The sequence below is a fragment of the Heliangelus exortis genome, chromosome 18 (genome assembly GCF_036169615.1).
Source record: "Heliangelus exortis chromosome 18, bHelExo1.hap1, whole genome shotgun sequence".
Lineage (NCBI taxonomy): Eukaryota > Metazoa > Chordata > Aves > Apodiformes > Trochilidae > Heliangelus > Heliangelus exortis.
The window spans coordinates 15,705,302-15,724,471 of NC_092439.1; the positions used below are offsets into that span (position 1 = coordinate 15,705,302).

The 19,170-nt window shown below is 39.7% G+C and overlaps 1 protein-coding gene across 1 annotated transcript in view; it reads right to left on the reverse strand.

The window, feature by feature from the left end:
* Window positions 1-2,222: 2,222 nt before the first annotated feature.
* LRP5 (LDL receptor related protein 5) overlaps window positions 2,223-19,170 on the reverse strand; it is a 134,064-nt gene continuing 117,116 nt past the window's right edge. Inside the window, 7 exon segments of the mRNA XM_071761743.1 lie at window positions 2,223-2,674; window positions 3,145-3,242; window positions 6,681-6,820; window positions 9,330-9,566; window positions 12,267-12,356; window positions 12,359-12,376; window positions 15,474-15,710. Coding sequence (XP_071617844.1) covers window positions 2,413-2,674; window positions 3,145-3,242; window positions 6,681-6,820; window positions 9,330-9,566; window positions 12,267-12,356; window positions 12,359-12,376; window positions 15,474-15,710 — 1,082 coding nt within the window. The 3' untranslated portion in view covers window positions 2,223-2,412.

Consider the following 19,170-nt stretch of genomic DNA (forward strand, 5'->3'; position numbering starts at 1 on the left):
AAAGAACAGTGTTTTAATGAAAAAAAAAACAACAAACCAAAACAATATAATTTTGCATCCAGTGTCAACACAGGAAAATAGGAAAATTAATGTATATCTCTAAGCTAGAACTGTAACACAAAACTAAAACAATGAGTTCATTATAAATTATGAATATTTAGCATGCACAAAATTACATATGATATGAAATTGGATCACTAACTGCTGTAATGCAGAACAAGTACTTCTTGACATGATTGATGTGGTACATAAAATATCCTGTGGATTCACATTCTTAATTTAGTTCACTGAAACATGATCACATGGGAATTGCTTTGCATCTCCAAATCATTAACACTTGTTCAGAGATCTTCCAAATCATTCTAAGAGTAATAAACCATGACCTTGTCCCTCTTGGCATACTACAGAATTATTTGTGTTGAATGTGGATGGGGAAAGAATGTATTCTTAAACTTCAGTGCTGTATTCATCAATTCCACATTTTTCTCCATGAAAAATGGTGAGCATCTTTTTTGTGCTCAGACTCTGAAGTGAAAATCTGAACGTAACAGTAGTAAAAGCTACTTTGAGTGTTTTAGTAACACACCAGTGACAGCACAAATCCTACCCTTCACAATGTAGGTAGGAAGATCAGATCTGGACTAACAAATCTGAAAAAACATAACAAACTGGATCAGAACACTGTGCTCCCAGCCCCTCCACCACCATCTCTACCCCAGAATTGTAGGGTTCCACTGATGCGCTCTCAAATAAGTTGCTAAAAAGACCCAAACCCAAATACAACTGAAGTTCAAACTGAACTTCTGTTTTCAAACAGAAAAATGTTTTCATTGTTGCCAACAATAGTAAGGCTGTGAAAAGCCCAACACATCTGTTAGACAGCAGCCGCAGAAACAGGTGCAAATTTGCATGTTTGGAATGTCCCAAGTAGTTACTCACATTGTCTTCATCAGAGCCTAATTTATAGAGTGCCCAGACATCACCCAATCTCTTTTGTTACAGCAATCAAAGCAAAAAATTATCTTCTGCATTTCGAAAGGGACTGATCACTCATTCACAAGGGGTTTTTTTGGCAGGAGTTGGGAACACAAGCACTTTGCTGAGTGTGATGTTCTTACATCAGTTTGTATGAGTTTACCTTTTTTGTTTCAACAGAACTAGAATGAAGTATTTGTCTCCTCTTCTTTCTCCCTTGTGCTTTTTTCTGTCTACTTTTAAATCTGAACTAATGCTGCTGTAAATTTTTATATGACTACACTTTGAATGGCAGATATTTTTGGTTTGAGCTATGCAGATACCATTTAAACACCAGTTAAAAACCATACAACTTTTCTCATTTGAATGAATAGAAGTGACCACATCATTGCACTTCAGAAAATGAACAGAGATTAAGCAATTGTCTGATAAAGTCATGACAGGTGAACATCTCAGAGACCTGGCATTGTGGATTTCTGGGAGAAAGAGAAGTAGCACTGCATCTTGAGAAGCATCAAGCCATTAAAGCCTCTTCCCAGAGGCAGTCATCAAAGCCTTACAATGAAGGATGAAGGAGCTTGGTTTTGTCATAATTAAAATGGTGAGTCTGACCAAATCTGCAGTTTTCCAGGTGTTTCTCTTAGATTAACTACCATTTTGAACTTGCCCTCTGCACTCACCCCCAGGTCCATACAACAGTCAGAGGAACTGACTGAAACTAAACCAAGTTTTTTAGGACTGGTTGTTTTTTTCAGGCTGAATCACTTCCAGAACTGGCCATGTGAAGGCACGGACACAAAGTAGTGAATGATGCCTGTGGGCCTAGTTAAGCTGGAAGGCTTGGCCAAAATAATGTTCTCACAGTTCTGAGCAAATGCAGAAGGAGGTTTGAAATGCAGGTCTCAGCATACAGGTCCTGCTGGGAAGCCTTCAGCTCACTTACAAAGAGGAACATCTGAGGGCTGTGATCCCTGCACATTTTCTCTCAGTGGTGGTGAAGGGATGAGAAATTGACAATTTTATTTAAACATGGTTTTCTTCTCTGTGAATAAACTGATAGCCTTTAGACTCATCCTCTCATGATCCACTTATCTTTTTTGTTTCACACGAATGAAAAAAACTACGTACACTTCGCAGGTAAGGTGAATTAAAAATGCAAAAAGGCTCAACATTCCCTCCCCACATCCTTTGGAGACTGGGTCATTTTCATTACTTCAAAGAGGCAAATATGGCACAAAAAATAGAAATTAAGTTAAAAAATCAATTTTATAAATATTCTTCCTTTTTACAATTTTTCACAGCCCCATCCTTCCCACCCATTTTTATTCACATTCCTTTGTTTAAATTCACACCCCAAATTATTTTCTATTCATAAAATATATATTTAAATCTGTTCATATTTTAAAATATTTACAGGAAAATTTCCTTCTGTTGAGGTCATGAGGAGTCTGTACAAGGAGAAGGTGGAGGGGGATAGAGGTGAAAATAGCTTCGTTCTGTGGCAGGAGATGGAGGGCAACTTTCCTCTGCTGACATGTACTGACTGCGAGGTGTAGGTGGAGGGGGGTAAGGGTCTGAGTCTGAGTTTAAATCCATATAGTATTTGTTGGCCTTCCATCGACTGGTAGTATGGTCACTGTCACAAACGTCTGTGCTGCACGGAGTTGTGGGTGGAGCTATCCCTCGTATGAGGTATGGCCTGCAAAAAAACCCCAAACAAAAAACCAAATCATTAGTTGGGATCTGGGGAAAAAAAGGGACAGCAACACATTTTTCCAGACTCTGAGATGTATATAATCAAGCCCAGTCACTAACAAATAGCTTGAATTGCCAACAGGTTTTAAGATAAGCTTGAGGAAACTGAACAGAAAACACCAGCCTTCTCTATACAGGATGCTGTGTCTTGTATATACCGGTGCAAGGTATATATTATTACTCTGCAACACTGTACTGACATGCACAAAACCCTTTTCTTACAAAATAAGAACACAAAACCAATGTTTAGCACCAAACTCGTGTAATTGCCATTTGAATGGTCATTTATTAAGAACAGGAAAGTTTGGCTTTTTTGTAACAAGTTAAGATCTGAACAAGAACACTTTACTTAAAATCCAAAACTAAAGGACAGATTAACAGTAGATTCATCAGACCTTTTTATCTGAACTGTACCTGTACGATCTTGCAGTTGAAGGAATGTTTGAGGAGTAAAACATCTCCACATTATAGAGGGAGCGGTCAGTAGCTGGGGAAGGAGGTGGATTCAAGATCTAGGAAGAACAGGGAAAAATGGTATGAAAGTTTGGGTTAATCATACAAATCTGCTTACTTTGAAAACATTATTCATGCCTTCACCATGTCACTCATCTTTATTTTAGTCTCCTCTTCTTGCTCCTTGGGTAGGTTAATGCATTTTTAAAGGTCATGGAAGTTCCTTATGAGACTTTACTCTGCAGGCCTTCAAAGTTCTCATAGTACAAGGAACTCCTTGTGGCAGGAGCTCCTGCCACATCAATTATGCTGAAAGGCTGGAGTAAAGCTAGAAATTGGAGCCAGTTTTGCTGAATCTCAGTGCACTTGGACATAAGGACTGATACTAGCCTCAGCAGATGCTAAGAGAAAATACAGTCTGTTCCACCCCCAGGTCCTAAACATACTCCCAGTCAATAGCGGGGCAGGTAACCCTTGCACTAAGAAAACAGTTTATTATGCCTTAGCATAATAAAGGCTCCCTTTAGGAGCCTTCTGCTAGAAGGAAGCAGAACCTCTGACATGGCAAGCAGGACATAGGCCTAAAACCAAGGAGAAAAGCTCATTCCTTCAAATGTAGAGCTCACTGACAGAGCTTAAAACTGGATGTGAAGGGGGAAGAGGATAACATCAGGGGGCCTTCATATACCAAGCCATGGGACAACACACTTGTCTCAAGGCAGGAAAAAGATCCTGGTGCGGGAGCTAGGAACACTCACAGGAAGGCTTTTAAACTGAACTCCAGTGGTGGTGGGGTTAAAACTGGGCTTACTGGAGAGAGGCCTGAGAGCTGCATGTCAGTACCAAGTGGGCAGCTTGGTGAGGTGGGCTTTAAACTACAGGACCTGGAGGGGGAGGATGCAAAATGGCAGAGATCACACTGCCATCACAACTACAACCAATCTGGGATTAAACAAAGCCAACCAGATTACTGTAAAATGTGCCTCAGCTTCCTCCTTAAATGAGAAGTAAAAGATCAGCCTCCTGAAATGTATGGATACAAATGTCCATGGTCTGGGAAATAAACAGGAGGAACTGGAGTTCCATGCCCAGTCAGGCAGTTCTGATCTCATGGGAATAACTGAAAGGTGGTGGGACGAGTCCCATGACTGGAAGATGGTGACAGAAGGTGATGGGCTGTTCTCTAAAGATTGACAGGGGAGAAGAGGTGGAGGAGCTGCACTCTGTGTTATGGAAAACCTTGAATGTATTCAAGTCACCAGTGATAACTGTGGTAGCCCCATGGAATGCCTCTGGGTCAAAATCAGAAGGGTTGTCTCCAAGGGTGACCTTACCTTAGGCGTCTGTTACCAACCCCCTAACCAAGACAATGCGACCAATGAAACAACACTTGGGTCGATCAGGCAAGCTTCAGGTCAACAAATCCTGGTCCTTATGGGAGACTTTAACTATCCAGATGTCTGATGGAAGAACAATACTGCAGCTCACCTGACATTGTAGATGTCTACAATGTCCAATGTAGAAGACCTCTTCACACAAGTGCTGGATGTGCCAACCAGGAATGGGCACAGCTGGACTTCCTGCTCACACACCAGGAAAACCTGCTCTATGATACCCTGGTTAGTGACAGACTTGGCTGCAGTGACCACAACAGTGTGGAGTTTGGGATGCTGCTGAGCAGTGAAGCTTAATTCAAGAACAAAGGTTTTAGGTTTTAGAAGAGCAAACTTCAGCTCCATCAGGGCTGAGTTGGAAGGAATCCCATGGGAAGCTTCCATGATGGCTAAAGGATGCAGACAGGTGGAGAGGGTCCAGAGAAGAGCCACGAAGATGATCAGAGGACTGGAGCACCTGCCATATGAGGAGAGGCTGAGAAGACTGGGTCTGTTCAGCCTTGAAAAGAGAAGGATTAGGGAAGACCTTATGACCATGTTCCAGTACTTAAAGGGGGATACAAAGAAGATGGAGACTCCCAGTTTACAAGGAGTCTCACGGACAAGACAAGGGGCAAGGGGCACAAGTTGCTCCTGGGGACATTCCAATAGGACACAAGAAGAAAATTTTTCACTCTGAGAAAAGTCAGACATTGGAACAGTCTCCCAGGGGAAGCAGTGGACTCCCTCATTTTGGGAAGTTTTAAGTCTCAGCTCACCAGGGTGCTGAGACATCTCAGATAAACAATAACATGAGAAGGGTTAGAACAGACGGTCCTTGACGTCCCTTCCAACCCGACATTCTCTGAGTCTCTGATTCTAATGTGGAAAACTGCAGCACTATTATTGATGATAATGTCCTGCTACTGATCTGAGCATCTTGTATGCAGCCTGCCCTGGGCATTCTGCCCAGTGCTACAGCCTGACACAGTGACCATGACAGCATCCTTCCTCTGCCTCCTCTCTTCTCTTATAATAATACTGTAAAATCACTGGAGTAGAGTCATTGTTTTGATCCTCACTGTGCAGCACTTAGATAAATTACTTTTTAAGCTAAATGACTTTTTTATATAAATTCAGCTATTTTTTTTTCTGCTTATCATTTTCAGTGTGGCACTGACACAGCACTCAGGTAGTAGTATGGAAGTGTTCATCATGTTAGAGAGACACTGGTGAAGCATGAGACCAGCTAAATTAGGAAGGTTCCCAAGTTCCAAACATCTGCTGGCTGTGAATAGCTTCTTGATGGCTTCATGGAAAAGGTAATGCGAGAAATAAGTAACATATTTTACCTCATCAATACAGAGGCTCACAAGCCTCTCTTCCATCTTTGTCCATCTTAAAGGGGAGAGACAACAGATTTGCCACTGGTCCAAAGACTATCAGTCAATATGCCCATAAACAGCATAACAGTATACATGTAAACACATGTGAGCTCCTGATTAAATACTACTGAAAAATCACTTCAATAGCTAGCAGAGTGACTGTAGATCTATGTGAACAGAAAAGGTAATGTATGTATTGCTCAGAAGCACTAATGAAAAAACTATCATACAACAAAATGCTGGCAAAGAGTTATCTTTGTATGTTGCTCCTATGTATTCTTAGAGAAATACCCATTCATAGAATACATCTTTAAATTCATGAAACTCTGATATGGGAGCCAAAATTTTGCCAATGGAAACATTTAGAAGCCAGAAACAAAGCTAATTTACAGCAAAGTAACCTCTGCTGGTACCAGTATTTTCACCCAGAGGATGTTTTTTTGAATCAACAGATGACACTTAATCTAAATAGCAAGCCAAGCTTATTTCTTATGCATTTGCATTCCAGTCCTGTTGCATCTTGTTTTTCTCTTCATTCCATGTGTGCCTGCAGCCTTAAGCAGGGCAAAATATCACTTGGCTACTGATCACAATTTACAAAGAAGAAAGGCGGTGGCATCTCCAAGGGAGTCCAGACAGAAGAACAGACGTAGAAAAGAAGAACATTAATAACATTCTATTCATCTTTCCTTTTTGTCCAAAGTGAGAGATATCTAACTGACAGTTATACAAGACATACCTGTGGGTACAAAGTGGCTTTAGTGCTGGATGAGCTACTCGAAGAGGCTCCAGTAACATGGTTTCTGTCATACAACGGGGCACCACTGCTTCCTCCCATGAGACTCATGGAGCTAATCATGGACTTCCCGCATGAGATGCCTACAGTGAGACAGAGGAAAACAAGGTTAGGTAAACCACAATTTTATCTACCAATGCAAACTAGAAAGCAAATCCGTATCTCTTCAAACCTTCACAATGCCACTGATTACCATTTTGGGAACAGTGTTTTATGTAAAAATTTTAGGATCACAAGGAACAACATATTTTGTAAAGAAAGCATCTCACCCCCAGACCACCTCTTACCCCACTGCAGCACTGAACTCCTCAGAATCTGCTCTCACACTCTGCTCAGAAAGAAATCTCCAGAACAGTTGTATTTCGTCCCTGGAGACATTTAAAAAGCGACTCGATATGGCACTCAGTGCCATAGTCTAGTGACTGTGGCGGTAGTTGTTCAAGGGTTGGACTCGATGATCTCTGAGGTCCCTTCCAACCCAGCCTATTCTATGATTCTATGATTCTATGATTCAGACTGTTCGGCCAAATGGCTAAGAAATTTTCCAATTAAAGTCAGGCATTTATAAAACAAGCATTCTACATTGCCCAATCTAGAGACCTCCAAAGTTTTCAGCTCCATTCAAAGAAATTCAGTTGCAAACAACAACTGAACAATAACAAAAATTATCACCGCTTAAACTGAAAATCAGCAAAGGCAAAAGGAAGGGAACCTCGTGACAGGAAAAGGGAAGACAACATTCTCCAATTTGTTTTAGTCCGATTAATACATTTTCATGTTCTTCCTGTCATATTGTTCAGTAATAATAAAAGAGTTTAGTTTGGGAACTTCTCAGAATTTTTTTAGATACTGAAAACATTTATTACAAGCAGAGTGACTGTATTTGTGATCATAAATCTTTACTGTTGCTCTTCTTTGGAAATGCCATGGTATTAGGAATCTATGTCTTTTCTTTAGAATAACATCAATCAGTATTTTTAGATGCTGTAACTTGTCATAACAATATGGATTAGAGAAAAACAACACACAACTGAGAATCAGAATGACAGCTTAGTTTAGCATCTACAAAGGTAGACATGAAAGCCACTGAAACTTGTTTTAATTAAAAAAAGCTTTAGTGTGAAGGTCAATTGAAAACACCACTGTAAAGATCTCACCTGCAACCATTTAATACATTTTTACTTCCTACTGCAAAAAACTTCTGATAATGATAAAAACACAATTTAAGCAGGAACAGCTGACCATAGTCTTTAAAGTGTGGGAAAGGCTAAACCTAAGGTGTATTTGACTACCTTCAAAATTGTGGCTACAAGAAAACCCCAATGAGTGCATCTCAAAAAATTGTTCAATATGAAGAATTCCTATATCTTTTTGTTTCATGTAAGTTTATAATTGATCTGATTTTCAGCCAACATGACAAGTGGACTCTAAGCATCTTGAACTGTGGATTTCTTATATTGTGATGCTGTCTGGTAGATTTACAGGTGAACAGTTACTTTCCAGCTTCCTTAGTTATACAAATAAATATTCCCTCTTCTCAGCAATTTTTTTTTTAAAGATTTTGCTATTACTCTATCAAAAGCATATTTTAAATTTGTAAAAAACTTGAGGTGCATAATGGCAGTGTTTCCTTTGATTATTATATGAGGTTTCTGGGTATTAGCTGAGCATCTTGAGCTTTTATATTTACTTCAAGTCACCCTTCCATCTCATGCACTTCTCTGAATGGATGTTTTGACTGCTTTGTTGAGGTAGTTCATTTTTGCCATTTTACAGATGGACTGAGACACAGAGAGAATTCAGACTTTGTCCAAAAGCAAACAGGAAAGCTGTCTCAGAAATGGACTAAATCAAAGGGAATGTTGTAATTACTTCAGACAATGATCAGCCAAAATCCCACCCAGATTGCTTGTGGTCTTCCACATGCTGTTTTAACTTTGGAGAGGGAGGCTTATCACCTGCTTTTTTGTATTATAATAAACTAAGCTTCATCTCTTTTTTCCTCTGTTTTTTTTCCACCGTGGAACAACTTACCCATCCTGAGTAGACATAACAAAACTGTGTAAAGACTTTCAATGGAATGGACAGAAACAAAGATGTCTGAGCACAAGATGCAGATTAAAACTCAGCAGAGGTCTCACCAGAACACTGAATGGCACACACATTCTTAGTTTCCATTATTGCACATGGTTCACTACTCTTCATAGTGGTTTTCAGTCCTTAGGTAAGGTGTAACTATGCAAACCCCAAATTTTATTACATGTACCAGAATGAACTATTTAAAGAGGATGATGTTTTCACTAGCAAAATACTGTAGGTTTTCTATCAAAAAAGGTAGATATATGAGCAAGTGCAGCAATGTGCAAATTGCACTTGAGAATCTGGCAAGATTAAATGTATCTGCCAAATTAAATGTATCTAATAGTTTTGGCATGTCTGATCCAAATTACAGTTATACCAAAATCAATATCTAATTTCAGATCAATATCTAATTTCTGCTCTTTAAAATCTCCACAACTAGCACTACTAATAACCTGTAAAAACTCCACAATGAGCAAATGTAATGGCACTGATTTGATGCCAGGTCCTTACCAGTAAAAGTGCCATGTTGAGAACTTCCTGGAGCAATAAAATTAAGAGGGACGTGAGGGGTGCCACTGACATACTCATGTGGAAAAGGACTATTGGGCCCAGCATATCGCTGACACACCACTCGCTGGCAAACAAAATACATTCCTCCCATGACAAAAAGTGACAGTATTATACCAATGACAGGACCAATGGCACTGCTGTGTGGCTGTGACTCCTCTGAGGCTGCCTTTGGCTTTTCTGAAAAGAGATGAGAAAAAAAAAGTCATTACACATGCAGCAATAGATGTGTTGCTGTCTTGGAGCCTGTGCACCAATCTGACAGTTCAGAGTCACTGACAGTATGTGTTTAAAAATATCTGTGGGCATCCAAGCCACAGGTAACTCCACATATTCTGACTCAATGCTTCCTCTTTGTCTCCATGTATATAAAGCAGCATTAGAAAGGTATTCTCTTTTCTGTCTATAACAGGATTACTTAGCATCTTGATATTACAACAGCCTAGAAGATTTCCTTTTCTTCTCCCCAGAAAGTCTATAGGTTGAGGATATGGGTCACCTATAAACATTAAGTCTTCAATAAGAAAGGAATCTGCACTCTCAAAAGCCATTTGGGCTACCAATAACATTCAGAACCAAAAAGATTTTACCAGTAGGGAAGCTACCACATATTTCAAGCAGTTGATGTTTTCCTAGCTAATATAGGCCTTAAAATATATAAAATACCTTTCCTTCGTTAAAATATGACTTGCTTTCTAAAAAATATAAATTGGAAGGAAAACAGAATCCAGAATATCTCTAGTACTTTCTACTTCTTGTATTTTTCTTTCCCCTTTATAGCCCAATGATAAATAATAAACAGTGCTGCAGTATTTGAGATGAGCTGTGTATCATACCTCCCCCTGATTATGGGCAACACATTAAAAATTCTTGCCAAATAAATGCAACACCTCTGGTTTTCACATGTGACATTCTTCAAAGAAAACAAATTTTTTCCATGTGATTCAACAACACATAATTTATTTTTTTACATACACACACACACATATATATATGTGTGTATATATATATATGTATATATATATATATGTAAGATCCAAGCCTTCATTTCATAAAATTTATCTCCAGTGATTCTGTTTCTCACTCCCCTCAGTGGAATGAAAAACAACTGAGATTTGAAAAGAAAGTTGAAGGAAATACAAAGATCTACCAATAATCTTAAGCTCTTAACAGCTCAGTATCAAGAATTATTTTCTGTCTTAAAGTCTTTATCTTTTTTTCAAGCTTATAAAGTAATGACAGATTTTATGTCTACTAAGGCCCTAACTTGCAAATAGTCAGCAAGCCAAAATTAAAACATGTTCCCAAATTGACTAATTTAAAACAGACAGTTCTAATTTTGGTTAAACCAAATGTTATGTTTTGAGGGGCCCAGGCTAATTTTAAGGTACTGATATGAGGACTTAAAGAGAGGATGTTTAGGACCCTGAGGGATCCAGGAGGCAGAACAGAGGGGGGTCAGTATTTCCTCCCATTTCCTGCCATGCTCTGTAAAAGCCAGGAGGATGGGAAATCTCCCCCTTCCTCCTGCCTTCTTCCTTGCTGTTTGCTGTACTCAGAGACCTTGGAGAGAAGCTTTTGTTTCTCCATCAGCTTGCCATGTGCTCTGCAGAATCTGAGTGGATCCATCAGATACTGGAAAAAGCCATGGACCCCTTTCCTGAGTTGGCTCTGCTGCAAGAGACCCTCAGACACTTGTATCTGCAACCACTGATTTCAGATTTTGCATATATTTTTATATATTTGTTCCTCATCCCATGTGTTACCATACCCTCCCTTTTCCAGTAAACCTGTTCCAGTGTTAACTTGCAACCTTAGTCTCTCTTCCTTATTCCCCTTTTATCTTCCCTTGGGAGGGTGGAAGGCCTTAATAGAGAGCAATTGGGTCCTCTGATTTTTTGTTCACCCTGACCACTAAACCAAGACACCTAGCTTCTTTTGAATGCAACGTTCTTATCCAGAAAGTAACCATCATTTTTATTCCCTTTGCGAGTTCTTTCCCTCAGCTAAGAAAGAAGCTGTTTCACAAAGAGATTCCAGAAGAGACAGACTTTTGTCTAAATAAAGACATGAAAATCAGTTAAGACCTAATTGTATGACTAGACCCAAAGTGGAAACAGATGCATTAACCTGGCAGCACGAAAGTTTGTCAAGTGCTCAAAGAAAATAAATAAAAAAGCAAATCCAGGAAGAAGAGGCTTTCTAGAGAATTGGGGGAACTGGGTGAGAGCTGAAGCGTTTAATGGAAGATGTGGGAGAGGCATGAGAAATATGTTCAGACTGAAATTTCCAGCAGAAAAACTGGAAACTTTTTGTTACTATTCTTTTAGTCTCTTCTATTCACCACTTGGGCTCTTTTCACCATCCTTGCTCATGAAATCCATTTTTTCTTGGTTAACCCACATGAAGATGGAAGGAAAAAACAGGGTTACTCTGACCAAGACCTGGTGATCCTCCTCTCATCCTAATTATGGCACAGCTTCTGACAACTGGTGCTTCAAAATGACAAAACTCTTAGGATACTAAAAACCTCGCAGTAAGCCAAGGTCCAACAGGCAACATCAATAAGTAAAATGCAGCACTTCTCTACAAGCTATTTTATTCAGAATGAACTGACCAATCAGAACACATATTTGCTTTTGTTTTAAAATGCTGTGTCCCAGCTATTTTGCTAAACCGCTCACGACCTACTAAATGCTCCCTTTTACCATGGAAGAGCTTGACAATTTTCAGCAGATAAATACAAATGTGAGAGTATTTGGCTTAAGGCACTGGTCTTCCCTGGAAGAATATTACTATGCAAAGGCTTGGGATCTGCACAAGGATGTAGGGACATTACGCCTGAACACAGCACTTGGCCCTCAAGGAAAGACATCTCACCACACATGAGCTCATCAGAACCATCAGTGCAGTCTGGAAAGGAGTCACACTCTTGCTTCAGGAGGATGCACTGGCTGCTTGCACATCGGACTGATTGGGTAGACAAATTGCTGCAAAGAAAAGAGAGAAGAGAAGAAAGGAGAGGAGAGGAGAGGAGAGGAGAGGAGAGGAGAGGAGAGGAGAGGAGAGGAGAGGAGAGGAGAAGAAGAGAGGAAGAGAGAAAGAAAGAGAAAGAGAGAGAGAGAAAGAGAGAAAAAAAGAGCAAGAGAGAAAGAGAAAGAGAGAAAGAGAAAGAAAGGGAGAGAGAAAGAAAGAGAGAAAGAGAGAAAGAAAAGAAAAAGAAAAGACAAAGAAAGAAAGAAAGAAAGAAAGAAAGAAAGAAAGAAAGAAAGAAAGAAGAAAGAAAGAAAGAAAGAAAGAAAAAGAGAGAGAGAGAGAAAGAAAAAGAAAGAGAAGAGAGAAAGAGAGAAAGAAAGAAAGAAAGAAAGAAAGAAAGAAAGAAAGAAAGAAAGAAAGAAAGAAAGAAAGAAAGAAGAAGAAAGAGAGAAAGAAAGAAAGAGAAAGAGAGAGAGAGAAAGAGAGAAAGAGAAAGAAAGAGAGAAAGAGAGAGAAAGAGAAAGAGAAAGAGAGAAAGAAAGAAAGAAGAGAAAGAAAGAAAGAAAGAAAGAGAAAGAAAGAAAGAAAGAGAAAGAAGAGAAAGAAGAGAGAAAGAGAGAAAGAAAGAGAGAAGAAAGGAAGAAAGGAAGAAAGAGAGAAAGAAAGGAAGAAAGAGAGAAAGAAAGGAAGAAAGGAAGAAAGAAAGGAAGAAAGGAAGAAGAAGGAGAAAGAAAGGAAAGAAAGAAGAAAGGAAGAAGAAAGGAAGAAAGAAGAAGAAAGGAAGAAGAAGAAAGGAAGAAAGGAAGAAGAAAGAAAGAAGAAAGGAAGAAAGAAAGGAAGAAAGAAAGAAAGAAAGAAAGAAAGAAAGAAAGAAAGAAAGAAAGAAAGAAAGAAAGAAGAAAGAAAGAAAGAAAGAAAGAAAGAAAGAAAGAAAGAAAGAAAGAAAGAAAGAAAGAAAGAAAGAAAGAAAGAAAGAAAGAAAGAAGAAAGAAAGAAAGAAAGAAAGAAAGAAAGAAAGAAAGAAAGAAAGAAAGAAAGAAAGAAAGAAAGAAAGAAAGAAAGAAAGAAAGAAAGAAAGAAAGAAGAAAGAAAGAAAGAAAGAAAGAAAGAAAGAAAGAAAGAAAGAAAGAAAGAAAGAAAGAAAGAAAGAAAGAAAGAAAGAAAGAAAGAAAGAAAGAAAGAAAGAAAGAAAGAAAGAAAGAAAGAAAGAAAGAAAGAAAGAAAGATTAAATACTACTTGCATGGAAGCATGTGAGCATCTAAGGAAAACCTAAAGTGAGACATAAAGCCACAGTGTGTTTTGTATTATGACCAGGCACATACCAAAACACCTGCTTTGCTGCTGTGGCTAAAATGCAAGTCTGAATTTCATTGATTCTTCCTTTGGTTGTTATACACCCTACTTAGTGTGATAAAAATAAAATTCTGATCCCAGTAATTCCCCATTTTTGTCAAATCAGTCCTGTTAGGGAAAAACTGGGATCAAATCAGCAAGAATCTCTTCCAGGAACTAACAAAGCTGATCACCTGACATTTTAACAACTGGCATATGATAAAACTTTATGTAGGTTATACTATGTTACATAGCCCTGTATAATAACCTTGCTAAATAACAGCTAGATTTCTTATCTATCTATATTCACAAGCTTCTGTTTCAGGAAAAAGGACTTGCTAATGAACATTGGAAGCTCCATGAAGTCAAAGCATATTCAATGATCATTATGGAGACCATTTTGCAAGCACTAGGAACCAGCAATCCTTGAAGGTTCATAGTATTGGTTCTTCAATGCAAAAAGAATAAACATTCTTTTTTTCTGAAGGAGAAGATCCATATTCATATTTTGGATCATAGCACTACCACCTGAATAGCCATACTTACTTTGGCAGGGTGTAGTTTGCAGAGGAGTTCTCATCTAAGAGAACTAAATTATCTATGGGAGAAAAACCTTAGCTAGAACACCCGAATGCTTGAACTCATGATTTTGACTGTTATGCCTCTGATAAGCTGGAGACAGTTCCACAGCATCCTATGGTGTTATCAACACAAATGTTGATAGAAGTCTCTAAAACCATCCAGAGCTCCCAGCACACAACCTATAAGGTGGGCCAAGCACATCTTCCTATTTGTCTGTCTTCGGCCTGTAACATTTCCTGAGGACTGCAGACTCTGTTTCCACCACATTTCTCTCACTCTAACCCTGAATATGTTCATAGTCCTTCTCGAGAAGTGTCAGACAGCATCCTGGATAAAAGTCTAGCTTTGAGTGGCCCAAGTCCTTGCAGAGAACTAGGCATTCAACCACTGGGCACTCAGCTACTGAATAAGTGTGTCTTCAGCTACTCTAGACCAGATGGTAAGACTCATCTGTGCCTTCAAAGGAGCTGTGTAGGGCAAAGCAGGTGCCTACACTTCATACAGTGCTAAGAACATTGGCATTAAGTTTGCCTAGCATTGCCCACCATTTTACAGGGAGGTGACCAAATGCACATTCCACTTTGACTCTGTGTGTGGGTAATGACACCATTACACTTCATACAGACTCTGTGGTGGACAAAGCAGAGTCTCTTGATGAAGCAGTACAGGTAGCAAGTACCACCTCCTACTAGACGGACAGGAACTTGGATATGGCTGATCCTCTTGTTTGTGAAGAAAGTACACGTGTTCTGGTGTCCAGGATTGCAATTACAGAAGATACTGAAAATCTAACAAATTGCTCATTGAAATGTCCACAAAAATCTATCTAACAAATTGCTCATTGAAACGTCCACAAAAATCTACCCTGCTGGCCCAGTGGCAATGCTTAGCCACTAAGTACGTAAAGCCAATTTTTTTCCTGTTTTTCATTATGAACATGGATTAAAGATACTTTTCACTTCCCTGAATTTTCATGCTTACATGGTCAGCAATTTATGCATCTATAAATAAGTTTGATTTGAGCAACAGAGTAAGACAGAAAGAAAAATAGAATCTGTGGATAGCTTAGTTAGGTGTATAGCTATGGCTGTTTTTTCCCATTTGAAATTGAAAAAAACCTAAAACCTATCAAGAGCAGTTAGAATCCCAAACAGTTGCTTATGTTAGAACCATGAATTCAGGAAAAATAATCTTACTATCACAATCCACTTCATCAGATTTATCCTGGCAGTCAATTTCTCCATTACACCGCAAGTGTGCATCAATACACTGTCCCTTCTCACACTGGAACTGGGATGCAGAGCATATCGGGCAACTGTCTTCATCACTCTGGTCATCACACTCAGGAAACCCATCACACCGCCATGCCATTGGGATACAGTCAATCTCTCCAGTTGCACAGGTAAACTGGTCTGGGGAACAAGTTGGAGGTTCTGGAGAAACAGACAACAAATCACATTTGTTTATTAAGTTTTAGTCTTTGTAACAGAGTAAAAATCAACAGTTTTTGAAGGAAAACACACAGACGTCTGGCTGAAGCTCTTCTGTGATAATACTAGAATTCCAGCAAAAAGGAAAAAATTATTTTGCATAGGAATTTTGACTTCGTAACAAAACTTGGATGCATGCTGACTGATGAAGCTTGCTCTAGCAGGCAAGCACAGAACCACGCACAGGAACTGCAAATACTTTGGCTCTAACAACCACCTTTTGCATGACACTGCCATGCATATAAGATTAATACTCAACATCTGATAGGAAACCATAATCCAAACAATTCTAATCCCTGTAATTATATTAGCCTGGAACATTCCTAAAAACTCTGGCATATTGGGTTAATTAGCAATGAATACACCTGAAATGTATAACCCTTGCTTTACAGTATCTGTTCCTCTATTTTCCAGTGTTTTCTCCACTATTACATTTCCAAATCACATATGAATTAAAAAGTATGAATGGAGAAAAATATCTGTAAAGGTATGAAACATTACACTCAGTCCTGTTGCTGGAGTGTGTCTTGGCTGCAGATCTCTGGAGCTTCAAAGCGTAATCTTTGGATTACTGCATACGGAGCACTGCATGTCTGCTCTGATCCTACAGTCCTTCACTATTGTCAGAGACAGAACACTGGACCTTGTGTAGACATCTTGCTTGTTTGTTTGTTTGACCTGAGGAAGCTGGGATCTCCTTAAAATTTGGCTTTCTATTGACCCCAAAATTCTCGCATAAATCCTTTCCATACGGATGCTCATGTTGCAGTCTCAGACTTCATAGCATTAAGCAGCAGCTACAACCTCATAGCGAGTTGCAACCATTTTTCTGCTATAAGGCACCCATAATTGCTTTCTTTAGAATGTTGAAAGACAAAGTCCACAAACAACCTACTGCAAAAAATGCTCCTAGTTCTTCTACAAAGTAAGTGAGTACACACTTTTTCACCATTAGTATCAAGGAAAGAAACATTCAATGTATAAGCATTTAATTATGCTCAAAACAATGGGGTCAGCCTAAAAACAATGCTGCAGCAAATAGGTGCATGTCCACTGGTTTCAAAAGCCAGGGGGTCAAATCCCTGTGACAAGACTAAATTAGTTAAGCTAAACTAAACTAGTAACAAGACTAAATTAGTTAACAGAGGCAGTCACCTGTCCCTACACCATGCCCTGGCCATATATGGCAACGACACTGAGCAGATTGCAGGTGTGCTCTGATGGTAACACTCCTCTGGAAACCCAATGAGCTTTTATTAACATTCAGGCTCAGGAATGGGCTTCACAAAGAACTCAGCATAAGAAAAGCTTCCCAGTTGTAACCAATGACAACACTTTTGTATGAGTATTTTTTTCCTGAGGGTGGAGTTACAGAGCCCACGCAATTACATGCAAACCATTTTTAAAGTGCTGCTATCCTTTCATAAGGGAGAAATGCTCAAGAATGAGACTTAAGGAAAATCAGGAGCTTGAAAAACAAAATACAAATGAAAGTCTAAATGTATTTGATTTTTTAAAAATTGTATTCAGCTCTGTGATTTATGATTATTTGGTGTCGCAATATCAAAAATACAAATGTAGCCATTGACCTGACAGCATTAGGTAAGATAAATAGGCCAGATACACACAGTGAGATAATTCTTGACTTAAATTTTGTTATGAGTGTGCTGTTTAGATGAATCAACAGGCAGATTACTACTTTTGAATTCAGAGCCACATTTAATGTTGCACTGTGGCTGCACTTGGCCTGCCATGCACTTAAAAACCTGCCCTTAGAACCTGCCTTTGCATTTAGAAACTTGTCAAGAGCATTCATTAGGGTACACGGACAAATGTTCTCCAGCCAAAACAGCTGGATTAATGTCTTTTGAAATACTGACTAGTGGCTGCTATTATGGCAGAAAAGATAGGTTAAAAAGTTGTTGCAGACTTAGTGAAGGATTAGAATGAAAAAGACAGACGCTGCAATGGAGGCCCCTGTTACGGCGAGCCTTCTCTCGGGGACTCGGCTCTTCTCCGGAGCTCTCTTGCCATCCCTCTCCTCAGGCATCTTCATCTCCTGTCTTCTGCTTCTGGGAGCATGCCTTTTATTTTGCCCTTCAGCCCCGCCCATTTCTGGCTGGGGCAGGCCCTAATTATTGGGCACAGCTGGGCCTAAGCTCCCAGTTCATTATCGGCGACACCTGAGGACTTGTGTCTCTCTACATTTCCCCCCTTTTTGTTGTTTGTTGAAAAATAGCAATAATTTACAATTAATTTAACATTTCATTTAAACATTTCATTATTTCTCAACATTTTTAACATTTCATTTTCAATAATTTAACATTTCATTTCATTTAAACATTTCATTATTTCTCAACATTTTTAACATTTCATTTTCAATAATTTAACATTTCATTTAAACATTTCATTATTTTTCAATATTTTTTCGCCTATTTTTGAGGAGGGAAAATTCGGGCTCTTTAGCCTCTGTTAACAGGAGATGAGGTCTTAAAACACCAGCTCAGTTTTCGCTGGTACTCGCCACCTCGGAATGCCTAGCCATGCAGAGGCTTCTCTGAGCATTCAGCGCACCAGTCTTATCGCGTGTCCCTAGGGCCCCGTTTCAGGACCGCACTATCGCGTGTCCCTGGGGGCTCCGTTTCAGGACCACACTATCGCGTGTCCCTGGGAGACTCCGTTTCAGGACCGCACTGACTTGATGCGCACTCAGAGCTCCGCTTCAGCATTCCTCGGGCTTGAGTTCCGCGCGCCAACTTGCTGTGCCTTTCGAGCCTCATTCTTCTCTCCTGGCTGGCTCGCCATTCCGGGCTGTTGTCTTGCCGTGCTGGGCTTTTACTCCGAGCTCTTCACGCCGCCTACAGCATTTAAGCCTGGCCTTGTGGAGCTTCACTTGTGGTTGCGTATTTGGAGCTCTTTATAGAGCGTCCCACACCAACGTAGTGGCTCCATCTGACGTGGTTGCGTATTTCGAAGCTCTTTATATCACCTTCCGCATTTAAGCCTGGCTTTGTAGAGCTTCCCGCAACCAACGTGGTCGTGTAGAGCTTCTTATATTACCTCAGCATTCACAGCTGCTGTTGTTGCCCGCATTCTCCACCAGATGTTGCGGCGAGCCTTCTCTCAGGGACACGGCTCTTCTCAGGAGCTCTCTTGCCATCCCTCTCCTCAGGCATCTTCATCTCCTGTCTTCTGCTTCTGGGAGCATGCCTTTTATTTTGCCCTTCAGCCCCACCCATTTCCGGCTGGGGCAGGCCCTAATTATTGGGCACAGCTGGGCCTAAGCTCCCAGTTCATTATCGGCGACACCTGAGGACTTGTGGTTCTCTCTACAGGCCCCTTAATTTTTAGATTTATAGCTGAAGATAACAAAGGACTGGGACATAAAATCTCTCGTTGTGCA